Here is a 13,290-nt window from a genome sequence, read left to right as displayed (position 1 = left end):
CACGCATATGTTTTCATTCGAAAACGTTTACCTTTTGCACGTGTTTGCCTATCGTTTTACCTACTAAAATTTTTTGAAAACGCCTCGTTCTTGAGACGCTCCGTTGCTCTACGGACGGATCCAAAATGGAGGCTTTTCAAGTGGTGACCGAGAAGGCGTCACAGTATTGTTGCTTCCACCAGCGTGATGGGAGATTTTTAACTGTGGACGACAAGAGGAATTCAGAAGTTTGCGGTAACAATAACAAACGAAGTATTATAGACGGGTGAGAACAAGACGGAAAACGACAAAAGAACTGGTTCTATTGGTGGATGGTTAAAAGTAGCCTTGTATTCTGTAGTTCAGCCTGACAAACCCTTACGAAAAAAAATAAAACAAAAGCAAACGACTCAAAAAGAGACTCGCTCTTAAACGCAAAAGCCGCGAAATTTGATTAAATTGATCAGAGTTATAAAAAGTGTTTTGAGGCAGTACTTTCAGTGCTCGCTTTCCGAAAATTCATTGCATTTGCTTGTCGCAATCTAGAAAGCCGCCATTATCCCTCAGTTGCATTGTTTCATTCCTTTCAATAGCAGAACAATGCGGCGTGCGTTTCAAATGCGCGCACCGTGCTAGAGCTCGTGAAATCATGTAAACTTTGAATTTTAAAAAAATGCAGAGGTGAATGTAGACGCGATCCTCGCAGTTATGAACACTACTGAACTAGTAGTTGAAATAGGGCCTGAAAAAAATTTAGGCCTTTTGCAAAGGTATTCTTTCGTGAATAGCGATCAAATACAAAGGTCCACAATTCATCTCAATGAAGCGGTATGTTTACATACTAATTTGAAAGGAGCACCGCATTGGCGGTAAATTTGAAAAGAATAACAGATCTTAAAGAAAGTTAGCGTCAGTCGCCGTCAGATTTCAAGCGATCACATCAACTACCAAAGTGTATTTACGACTTAAACGAGATGGAAGAGTACGCAACTGCTTTAAAGAACTCTGTGTCACTTGCAATGGGCCCAGTGAAGCTCAAAGACGAATTTTCACACAGAAAGTCTTCATTTATGGTTGAAGATATCGTGCGGAATCAAAATTTTTCGCCGTGTCCGGAGAGGCGTTTGCCTGATCCTAGCTTTCGAGACGAAATGCAAACTCCGCAAGCGATGGCGAGTGGTGGTCATTCATCAAACATGCCCTCAAGTAAGAATTATTTTTTATGTTATCATGATATTAGATACATTGTTTTTCATTTTAAGTTAAGTTCTACATGATGCTTTGAGTGTGTAGTTGATCGATCGCAAAAGAGTTGCGTACCTTCCATAAATGTTTCAGATGTTTCCTCTCCTACATTAGTTGAAGATTTAAACTTAACATCAGCAAATTGTCGTGATCATTTTCAACTGTAGATTGTGCATATGACACAAATAGATAACCTATTTAAATTTGTTTCACCTACAATTTTCCTCCTTTTCTCGTACAAGAGACTCAGTTTTAGGTATTTAGTCGCGATTCGCAATACACGGGGAAATTCAAGTACAATTTACTAAGTATCATATTAATTATTTGATGTATCTTTGAAATTAAGCCACTTAAAAACTGTCCAAGTTTGGCTAAATTAGCCTCCAGGAACACCTTCATATAAGCCACTCAAGTAGCAAGTTTCCAAAATCTTACATCTTTGTTTACACACATTTCTCCAATTAGGTTAAACTCATCTTGGCAAGGTCTCCGTATAACCCCATATTTCATTACGGAAACAAGTCTTCGATAAAAGCGAACAATTGCGAGACAAATTGACCACCTTTTGGATTAAAGCTCCGTTTTAGAAAATTATGGGGTGATTTTAAGATCTTCCTATGGCCACGGTGCCTTATTTCGGAACGAAAAAGGAAAAGAGAAACTGCGCATTTTTTTAGTTGATTGGGAGCGCGCGCGCGCCTTCCCCCCCCCCCCCCCCTCGCTGAGAGAAATGTCACTATAAAAAACGCATTGCTGAAGTTAAAACTAGTTACAATTGCAAACAATACATGTCATCATGTCTGTTATTGGGGCAGAAAAGCCTTTAAAAACAAATAAGACCTCAATTTCATTTGAATCTCCGATGGTGACGTCAGCCTTCTTTCTGTTCACAGGTTGTGAGGAACCAAGCCCTGTGAACGGCCGATCCAGCAAATCCCGTTCTTCCTTCTCAGTGGAGCAGGTTATGCAGTTAGAACGAGTTTTTGAACGACAGAAATACCTGGGTTCGCGAGACAGACAGAGGCTCGCAGAGCGGCTACAAATGAGCGAGACACAGGTAAACAAATTGTTTCTGGGTGTGGGATGGGCTTTCTGTTTTGGATTTTGGATACTACTGGCCTATTTTGGATTTTAAATTTTGGACAGTTGTGGCGATTTTGGACTTTGGACACTGGTGGCCGATTTTAGATTTTGAACACTATTTTGGACACCAGTGGTCAATGGCCGTGAGCGGCCCAGTGGTCAGAGCGCTGGACTCTGGGTCGGACGGCCCGGGTTCGAGCCCTGGATGGGGCACTACGTTGTGGCCTTAAGCAAGTCGCTTCACTCACCTTGCTTCGTCTTCTCGGATAAGACATTAAGCCGGAGGTCCCGTCTCCTGCAGGGTTTGGGGTAGGAGACGTTAATTTCCCACGCACGAGATTACTGTGTGATGGATGTCCTCCCCTGGGTTGGGTTGGGTGGATTTTAGTGTTGTAATGCGCACTCGATCATATTATCGCATGTTAGACTGCGCAATATAAGAAATAAACATTATTATTATTATTATTATTTTAAATTTTTGAACGCAAGTGTCTCATTTTTTGTTTATGGACACAAGTGGCCGATTTTGGATTTTGGGTACTAGTATGCTTATTTTTTTAAATTAGAGTCAGTACGTAATTGAAAAAAAAAGAAGATCATATGCTTCATTCTCGATAAATGTATCATTTGGAATTGTGTTTGTGTTTCTTTTTCTTTTTAGTAATTGTACTAAAAAGTATCATAATTTTCAACGAATCCTCTACAACCAGGATTGTTAGTGAAACTGGTTGCACCACCTAAATACACTTATTTATCAGAAATTATTCTTTTTCAGGTGAGAACATGGTTTCAAAACCGACGAATGAAGATGAAGAAAAAGCTTTCAGAGGCCAATGAGCGCAGAGCTAAAATATCTTTTCTTGACAACCTCGCTTGCATGCAGCAGACAGGATATCATGGTTATCAAGCTCACCAAACATATCCTCCCCCATGCCCACCGCCAGAGGCGACGCATCTTCTCCACCCAAGTCTCCCTCCGCCGGAATGCGCCTGACTGAATCAGTCACCTTTCACTTTCCCGCCAAATCAACCGTTTCCAAGGTATCTGCCACCACCGCCTCCACCTTGGGAGTCCCTTCCAGAACACATGATCGACAGATGCTCTTCTGTGCTGGGTGGGTTTGCGGAGTTGGAAGAAAACAGATAAACTGTCATATCTAACTTTAGGTTGAATGATAGAATCATTAATTTCCAGGACAAAATTTAACCTGAATTTTTTACATTTTTTTGCTTGTATCAAATTTGACTTGGGTACTCAAGTTATGTCGGTACTGACAGTCAACTAAAAGCTTATTGCGGAAATAGTGCGTGTACGAATATTCATTTAAACAGTTGTTTTTTTACATAATTTGAACGATTTTCCTTAAAGTTTTGTTATTTGTGATAATAAAATACGAGATTCTTAATTCAGAGTTCGGTATCTACGAAAGACAATGTTGGTGGTGATTTATTCTGTAGTATATGGTAGTTTTTAACATGGCGCCGAGCTTGTTCCTTCTACATCCTTCTGAACAATCATGGTTTATATGACAATCATGGTTACTTAACCCTTAACCTCTAAGACTGACCAGCTTCTAATTTCTCCTAACGTTATCACCCCTGAATCAAACATTAAGGTCATGAGAATAAAGGAAATGATCACCAACTAACTAAGCTCTTGATTTTCAAACAAATTCTTCTAGTCAGCGCTTGAGGAAATGTATAGAGAACAGTATGGAGAATATGCATACTGATGTTAGGTTGTGGAGGGTAAAGATCTATGGGAGGAAAGACGTAGAAATCACTTCACCTTAAACAAAATGTTGCTCAGTTTCATCATATAATTTTTGTTACTGCAAAGTTGCCGTCCAGTTCAGCCGCGAGTTTTTAAAATTTCATTCCGGTTATTTCATCTTTCCATCCCAATTGAGATACACCTTTTGGACTTCAACAGGGAAAGTAAATATGCCAATAATTCTCCGTTCGGAAAAATTTACATTCAATTTTTAAAAGCGACCAAATTGGATTTGATGACCACGCCTGTAGAAACTTTTACGCACCATTTTCTCTCTCCATACTTTATATCTCGGCAAACGTCCGCTTACGTGTACGCCAATATTTAAATCCGTGACCCTAAACGTTTAATGGAGGTTTTGGCCCATTGCAATTTCGCCTCCTCTTCCTCCTCCTCCTCCTTCCACCTTTGCGAGTTCGCTCCTGAAGTAAAACCAGCTCGCTACTAAATGCTTCAACTCGTTTCCTTCCGGCAGAACACATTCCTTTTTTTACATCCCAATGAGATGTGAAGGATTTTCAAAATTAAAAAAAAAAGTCCACTAGCGTATTTTACATAGCTTTACATTTAAAGCTGAATGGTGTTTAATTTTACAGTGCATTAATGTTACTATTTAAAATTCACTTTGAAACTTCCGTGAACGCTCTCGGGTGTCTCATTAGTCGATGACGTCAGACATAAACAGTGACGTCAGACATAAATAGTAACGTCATAGCGAAGATTGCGGGCTCATGAAGAAATTTGATCGAAACAGCGATCAGAAAGTGCCTGCAGAGATTGAGCGCTGACGAGGGCGTCCGACTTTAATCTATTGAAAAGTGAAGGTGTAAACCCCATTATTTTGAAACTGTGTCTTAACAAGGTAAAGTTACTCTTCTTTTTCATTTAAGCAAGGTTGATGTTCCAATTCTCGTCTGGAACGAGTGTGTATTCGAAAGACGAGCACGAGTATTCAACGGCAGCCGTTCAAACTATTTTAGTTGGCCCTAGTTATTTTTTAGTTTTGTTTGTTTATGATTTTAGAAGCAAAACGCCAGAAAATTCCATCTTCTTGGAAATTTAATAGATGTATCCAAAGCCACGAATTGACAAAATAGTTTATTTTGGATTACTCTCGCTGTCGCTGGAATGACAGCAATACAAATTATATTTGTAGTCAACTGCATATGCCCAAAGCCGTACAGGCATTGACAATCTAATGTTTGTAAATGAAGTTTATAGAAATTGAAATTGGCAAAATATGTAAAGTGGTTGTGTTTTCTTTGGCAGTTTAACTAAGCTATACACACTTCAACCACACAGCACGGTCTTGCAATCCAATAATTTGAATATTTTCCTGTAACCAAAATGCGATTAATTCAAATATATATTGACTTCCTCTGTGAGATCGAGCACTATGATTGGGCTTACATGTAGTTTGCAATAAAATCGTGCCCATCTGAGCTGAGATTAAGTACATGAATCATCACTGGAAGGTGAAATTTTCTGTTTGATGCAGACTTTATTCAGAGTTTCCACTCACCAATGCCCTTATCATCCATCTCCCACTGTAACTATCAGAATTAGAGCCGAATTGATAAAAAATTCATGGTTAGAGTTTCAAACATTAAATCACAATGTTAATTTGTAATTGTATTTCAGTATCTGAAAGCTTTGAAAGCACAGTTTGCTTTTCTTTCCCAGCTCTTGAAATAGACAAGTCATCCTTGCTTCTTTGATGAGGTGAAATCTTTTTGCCATACAATAAATCATTTTAATGACCAGGCTTGTTCAGTCAAGATTGCTGGATATTGGCCTTGTTCTTTTTTTAAATTTTACGGACCAGCTCGGTCCATAAAAACACTAACCCTAACGCTATCCAACTATCTTGCCCTCACACAACGTCAATAATGCGTTTGTATTGTAGGAGTGTTAAGAGACGCCCTTACTTGCTAATGATTGTACACAGAAGTACTACACTGTAAATTTAAAGCCATGCTTATGATGAAGGGAGATCTAGCAGCTTAGTGTTTATCATTTTGGATTCAGATAATCCTCTAATCCCTGTGAGTTACCAAGACAGAATTTTTCCTAACATTATTAGTATGATATTAAGAAAATAAGGGCTGAGAATATTTTTATTTGCCTTAATCCTCAAAGAGCTATTCACAATGTCTGATGAAGATCACATGAGATCAGAGATTACCAGAATGCAAATGAGAGGAGACGAGCTGACAGACCAGGTATGTACATACAGTATTACCCTTTAAACAATGAAAGTGAAAATCATTTAATTTTTCCTTGCAGCATAATTGCTCAATCAGACATATTAGTCATGCAAATAAAGGAAATAATTGCCAACTTAAGATGCTCTTACTTGATTGTTTAACAAACTCTCCTCATCAGTTTCATCACTGGAGATTTATAGCTATTGGTGTGGAGAATATTCAATCTAGTGTTAGGTTTTAACTGATTGATTTCCAAAGCTGTTATGGTGAAATTAACGCAAGTGTATTTCAGACATCCATCCAGTTTGAGAAGATTTCATCCATAGTCTATACTGCAGTTCTTTGAGAGGAACGGTGTCAAATTGTATTTTGTGTTAAGTTGATGCATGTTTCTATTGATATAGACATTTTATTTATTTAGTCATTAGAAAGTACTCGTCGCATGTTGCAGCTTGCAGAAGAGGTGAGTGTCAAAGTACAGCACTGTAAATTTAACCTTTTAACTCTATGACAGGTAACGAGGATACTCAAATGTATCAGGTGGAAGTTTTTATCTTGATCTTACACCAAATTCTCAAAACTAATTTATAAAGAAATGTGTAATAGCCAGAAAGGACAATTGGCAATCAGATCCAAGGAGTTAAACAGTTAAAAAAATAACTGTTTTCCTTTGTTAACTTGGTCTATAATATAAATAAAAGATTATTTGGTTTTATCAAATGAGTTGATAATGTGAATTAGCCACCGAGTTTTTAAAGCTGATGTTTTGATTGTTAGTAAAATTGAGCTTGATATTAACCCTTTACCTCCCAGACATGATTAATATGAAACTTCTCCCTATAATATCCATACATTATTCAGCAAACAGGTAATGAGAATGTTCAAACTTATCAGGTAAAAGCTGCCATCTTGATCAAGCAACAAATTCTCATAACAAATTTACAAGGAAATGTGTAGCTGGCAGAGGGGAGAATTAACAAGCAGATCTTGGGAGCTAAAGGTTTAAACCATATGATGAATTAGGGTCAAGTTGCCGATGGTTCAACTTGCCGATGTATAAAGTTGAATAGAGACATCAGTGAGTTGGTCTTCAATCCAGTACAATTAATACTAAAGATCTTGTCAAGAAAGCCAAGTTTATTTTTAAAATATCTGACTGACTGACATAATGAATCTTTACAGTGTTGTTGTCACACAACAATGCATTTGCTTCTAAAGCTTTTTTGGTCATTAGCGATTTCCACCTTGCTTTATTCGCCTTGAGATCCTAAAAACTTTGTTGGAAATAAAAATAATTCTTTCTACTAAAGATCTTGTCAAGAAAGCCAAGTTTTTTTTAAAAAATCTGACTGATTGACATGATGAGTCTTAACAGTGTTGTTGTCACACAATAACTCGTTCACGTCTGAAGCTTTCGTGGTCATTGCCAATGTTTACCTTGCTTTATCTGCCATGAGATCCTTATAAACTTTGTTGGAAGAAAAAAATTGTTTTTTCACTGAAGGTCTTTTTCTTTTCTATATGTTTAACTTCTAATAAGTTGTACTGGATTGAAGACCAACTCACCGACGTCTCTACTGGATTTTATATGTCAGTGAGTTGGCATTGGCGAGTTGAACCATCAGTGACTTGACTGGATACCCATATGACAGCACAGGTAGAGTGAAAAAATAAGGGAGGGTTGGGGAGAGTCAGGCTCATTATTGTCACTGCTTTTGTGATCTTTACTATTGCACTCAGTTTTACAAACTTCAGGCCTGAAATAGGCTATAAAGTAAGGTACAGGTAAGATTTGACTAACATTTATAAAATAACTCAAATAGTACACGCACTCTGATTGGCCATAAAACCATTTTACATGAGCATATGTATTAACACAGTTTTCGTTCCTCTTTCATTAGTTATTTTATAAAAGAATTGTAAAATGGTTTCCATGTTTACATAGTCTGATGTAAATACTTGGGAGGTTGGGAGAACACTCGATAAGCTGGAAACCACTCCGCTTCGCGTCGTGGTTTCCTACACTTATCTCATGTTCTCCCAACCTCCCGTGTGTTTACATCAGGCTATGTAAACATGGAAACCATTTTACATTTCTTCAATATTTTTTTACAAAGGAAAGGAAATTATTTAATCTGCAAAGTAAGGGAAACAGTCGAAATGATCATCTGATGCTAAAATAATAGTACAGGTTATCATTCTTACACTTGTGGCATGTTTGATTATTTTTCTAGAGCCAAGAGGTAGGAATAAAAACACTGGTGGCTCTTGATGAACAAGGGGAACAGTTAGACCGAGTTGAAGAGAACTTGGATCAAATCAATGTTGACATGCGTGAGGCTGAGAGAAACTTGACAGGACTTGAAAAGTGCTGCGGATTGTGTGTTTGCCCATGGAGAAGGTCTGATTTTCCTGTGCTCTGTATTTTCTGATCAGACATGAAATATTGTTTCTTGCTATTGTAGTTGTTCTTCACAAAGTGATTGTAGTACTAAGAATCATATAACTTAAAAGGACTTGAGCACAAATGGTATAGATGTAAGTAGGTACAGGAAAAGCATGTTTGAGCCCAGGAAACAGCTCTACCAGCAGCCATATCAGGCACATTGACAGAAAAAGTAAAAAAATGGAAGTTGGATAGAGTTATGTAAAGCTTCTCTTAAAAATTCCATGGCTCTCAGAGTCTCAGTGATGGCATAAGAAACAAGGACCGAGTACTTTCCTGTTTGATGCTTTCACTCAGTAAATGTTAATCCTTTGACCCCCCTAAGAGTGACTAACATTAAATTTCTCCTTACAATATCAGCCCAGAATCAAACATCAAGGTCAGGAGAATAAAAGAAATGATCACCAACTAAAGAAGCTCTTGATTATCAAACAAATTCTCCTTAACGGCACTGTGGGAAATGTATAGAGAACAGTATGGAAAATATTCATACTGATGTTACATATTGCACACTCAAGAAAAAACTTTTTTTTTTTCCACATTTTGAAAACAAAAAAGTGTTTACAAGACTCTCAGTATACTCTATTTACATTTGTAAGCTATTATTAATTATAAATTACATTTATATTTTTAAACAATTTCTATAATTATATTTGTAAACTATTATTTATTATAAATAAGTGCCATCTATATAATAACCACTTAGCCTGAAATTGTTTCTGCGTATTGTTTTTAACAGCAATGTATTTCTCAGTTCTATACATTGTATTTGACGTCTACTTGTTTTAAGAAAACTTCACATTCTGGAATTTTATCTTGTTTTCGACTTTGCCATATATGCAATTTTGCAAGAGGAAAAAGGTTAATAATAATAAATAATAAATAATGACAATCTTTAATGAGGAAACTTTTTCACTAAAAAGTGGTTTACAAAAAGGACCTCGACTAAGGTCACTCTGATAATCATCTGATTGAATGGATAAATACCATTCTTAAACTTGTTATTACTCCCCTCAGCCATAGTGGTTATTGCCATATAAAAAACTGTGGATTTTAAGCACTGTCCTAACTTTAGGTTGTGATTTAGAGCTGACTTTGTATGTTTGGTTTTTTTTTGTTAGGCGGAAGAATTTTGAAAAGAATGAAATGTACATAAAGGCCTTTAAGAGTAGTGATGATGGAACTCTCTCCACCCAACCAGGTAATATTAGAATTATTTCACTATGTGATAAGTGATAGGAGGGGGGGGGGAGGGTACTGGACTGTGGTTCAAGAAGTTGCAATGTCAGATTGGGCAGGGTCATTCTATTGTGTTCTTTGTAAATTGTATCAATATTCTGGCTGTATGGTCACAACTTACAACACACTTTAATTGATATTCACCTCCCTTGAATACCTTTCACAACATTAATATTCTTAGTTAACATACAGTCATGCAGTTGTGCCGATCTATTCCCATGATGAATGCATTCTTAAAGATGTGACACTACATTCTTAGGCAACTCACTTCACTCTCTTTGTGGCCCTCTCCACCCATGAGTATAAATGGGTATCTGTGAATTGTTGATGAAGCCTGATGAAATGTGGGGGGGGGGGGGGGGGGAAGGAGGAGGAGGAGGTAACTTAATGATGGGCTGGCATCTCATCCAGGAGGTAGTAGCAATACCACTAGTCGCTTCATGCTGTGCGAACTGGAATAAACTGTGGCTTAATAGCCCCTCTTGGCTCAAGTATAGACTTCACCTTCTTCTACCAGAAAGAACTGTTGTCAGTGACAAAACTCATGCTTTGACAAGCTGGGGGATGGTCTTAGTTTACTGCTTCGGCATGTGCACATTTTTAACCACACAGGACTGAGGGACAATGTAATAGACAAAGTGGGGTTTTATTTTTAGGAGCCAGATATGCACAAGATGGAAACCGTGGAGAGGCAGCTAAAAGTGGATACATACAAAAGTAAATAATTTTGCAACTTAAACCTTTAACTCGAAGTGATTAACATATAACTTCTCCCCATAATATCCGTACATTATCCAACAAATAGGTAATGAGAATACTTGAACGTATCTGGTAGAAGTTGTTTTCTTGATCTGACACCAAATTCTTGTAACTGATTTACAAGAAAATGTGTAGCAGCTGGAGGAGAGAATTAACAAGCAGATCTTGGGAGTTAAATGGTTAAATAAAATTAGTGTGGAAACGTAAAATAGTCAGTAAAACCTTTGAAAGTAACTTCGGAATTTTATTACTGCAAAAATAGATGTTTGTTCTGTTAGGTCGTGAGAACTTTGGTTCCATTCAGGTGATATTGTGTTACAGTTTGTGTTGTTGTTGTTGTTGTTTTTTTTGGAAAATAATTTAGGGTAACTATCACCGAAAATTTGATGGGTTTAAGTCTCGGTGTGAAGGAGATATAATCTGAAGCTTTTTTGTTTAATTAAAGTGTGACATGTTTTGCAGGATTACAGGAGATGACAGAGAAGATGAAATGGATGAAAATCTCGGGTGAGCAGTGAAAAAGATAACTTAAACCTTACATTTTCAGGTTTACTCAGTCGTGTGTTCGCAAAATTAACAACGGTAATAATTATAACGGCGCTTCTCGATTGAGTTTCCTATAAACAAAGTATTCATCTGCCATACGATCGGCAGCCGCTTATGGGAAAGTGATGTTGATAATACAATATAAATTGCTGTGGAAATCAGAACATGAGGCAGTGGCACTCTTAACCAAGCGTTGTAAAATAAGTCAGATAGCAAACGTATTTGCATATGAATTTTTTTGCTCTAAAGTGTTTATTTATTCTTCTATTGATTCAAAGGCAAGTGGCGAACATAGTTGGTAATCTGAAGTCAATGGCGATGGATATGGGTAATGAGATTGACACACAGAACAGGCAGTTGGATCGTATCAATGCAAAGGTGATGACATATTTCGTGTTGGAATTCCTCTTTTGATAAAACAAGAAACACAATTTAGTGTCAGTGGCATACACTGGGAAAAGTGGCCGTCCCATGATATGATAAGTTTGGCCGGAAGAGAAAACCTCTTCGGTCAAGGTTTTATGACGTGCGAACGGAGCACTAAACATTTTCTTGCTAAACCGTCTCACTCAGTTCATAATAACGATTCAGTTCATAATAACGTCTTACGCGCTCTTTTTCAAACAGACCTCTCAACAATATTTTAATTTTTAACTAGGTAATTAAGTATAATCAACTGAGTTGATAACGTAAATTGGCCACCGTAAAGAGTTTTAAAGCTGAAGTTTCGAGCGTTAGCCCTTCGTTAGAGCGAACGAGGACGGGCTAACGCTCAAAACGTCAGCTTTAAAACTCTTTACTGTAGCCAATTAACATTATCAACTCAGTTGATAATACTTAATTACCTTGTTATACTCTCCCACCAACGCAGCACCACAGTTTCTTTAGAAACTTATCTCCTTTATTCAATATCGTGATGTTTGTTGATGATAGCGTTACCATGTCAAGCGAAATAGACCTCTATTAGCCTCTATGGTTTGACTACCCATTTCAGTTCATGTCATATGATAATACTCTGGGAAATACAGGCTTAACAGGTCTATTTAATTTAGAGCCATATTTAATTGTGTCGAAAGTTATCCGGAATTGCCCTGGTTTTGGTTTTATTCGTTGTGTGATTGGTTTAGAAAAATATCACCTTGGTCGCGCACGTTTTCCCGCGCTTTAGGCAGCTTGGTTGTTCTTTTAGTTCTCATTGGCTGTTGTAGGTATTTTCCTTCCTTCCGATTGGCCGCTCAATCGAAAAGCACTTTACGTTTTCGCTAGACTTACTAATTGATTGATTGATTGATTAATTTCAGGCGGAAGCAAACGATGTCCGTATTCAAAATGCAAACACGCGGGCACGGGATATCCTAAGGAACTGTTGAATGGTAGACTCGAGGATGTTATCATCGTACTCCTAGTCTTACCCAAGTTAGTAATGTTAGCACTGAATATAGTTTTTTGTCAAACCTGAACACGATTAAAATAATTTTGAGACTTCACATCTGGGAACAAAATAAGAAATTGGTTTCGGAGAAATTCATTCACCATTATTTTTAGAATATGTGTACTTAAAGGCATTCACCTATACAAAAATATTTCTCTTCCTTTTGACAGACCGCCGAGCAAAAAGTAATGATTAAAAAAGTGTTAAAGATTGTGGCATTAAAAGACATTTGTTGATCAAAGCTAGAGGGGTAGATATTCTTTATTACAATGTATAGCCAAGTTTGAAGAAAAGGGCAGGAGAGCCGGTATTTCTTAAGACTATTTACATGTGATTCTTTGCGATAAGGAAAGACCTAGAATTGGTCGCATTTCATTTACCTACAAAGAAAACAATTCAAGTTTGTTCTTTGAATATATTGTAACGGTCCCCAGCGACTGTATCAAGACAAATGAGTTAAAGGAAATTACTTTTGTTTAAATAAATGTTCTGCTTCACAAAGACTTCTGGAATTCTTCATGGGGGGAAGAGGAAGGGGGGTGAAGAGGAAGGGGGGTGAAGAGGAAGGGGGGTGAAGAGG

General features: G+C 37.4%; 2 protein-coding genes across 3 annotated transcripts; both read left to right on the top strand.

The window, feature by feature from the left end:
* Positions 1–919: 919 nt before the first annotated feature.
* LOC113671608 (homeobox protein ceh-31) lies at positions 920–3,544 on the top strand. The gene is given in 3 exon segments (XM_089194176.1): positions 920–1,155; positions 2,100–2,281; positions 3,083–3,544. Coding segments are annotated over 3 exon segments (756 nt in total). The 5' UTR covers positions 920–953; the 3' UTR covers positions 3,455–3,544.
* Positions 3,545–4,779: 1,235 nt separating this feature from the next.
* LOC113671607 (synaptosomal-associated protein 25) lies at positions 4,780–13,211 on the top strand. Of its 2 annotated transcripts, XM_089194175.1 has the most exons (10): positions 4,798–4,943; positions 6,221–6,303; positions 6,710–6,751; positions 8,523–8,689; positions 9,856–9,935; positions 10,630–10,690; positions 11,195–11,239; positions 11,557–11,656; positions 12,580–12,694; positions 12,881–13,211. In XM_089194175.1, the coding sequence occupies exons 2-9, from the start codon at positions 6,232–6,234 to the stop codon at positions 12,646–12,648; spliced, it is 636 nt and encodes a 211-aa protein (XP_089050301.1). In that variant the 5' UTR covers positions 4,798–4,943; positions 6,221–6,231; the 3' UTR covers positions 12,649–12,694; positions 12,881–13,211. The 2 variants fall into 2 exon arrangements, with proteins under 2 accessions (XP_089050300.1, XP_089050301.1); XM_089194174.1 differs by having other exon boundaries at positions 4,780–4,943; positions 12,580–13,211.
* The last annotated feature ends 79 nt before the right edge of the window (positions 13,212–13,290 follow it).

Source organism: Pocillopora damicornis, chromosome 14, assembly GCF_964200805.1.
Source record: "Pocillopora damicornis chromosome 14, jaPocDami1.2, whole genome shotgun sequence".
Lineage (NCBI taxonomy): Eukaryota > Metazoa > Cnidaria > Anthozoa > Scleractinia > Pocilloporidae > Pocillopora > Pocillopora damicornis.
This window is presented reverse-complemented; position numbering and strand designations above follow the sequence as displayed.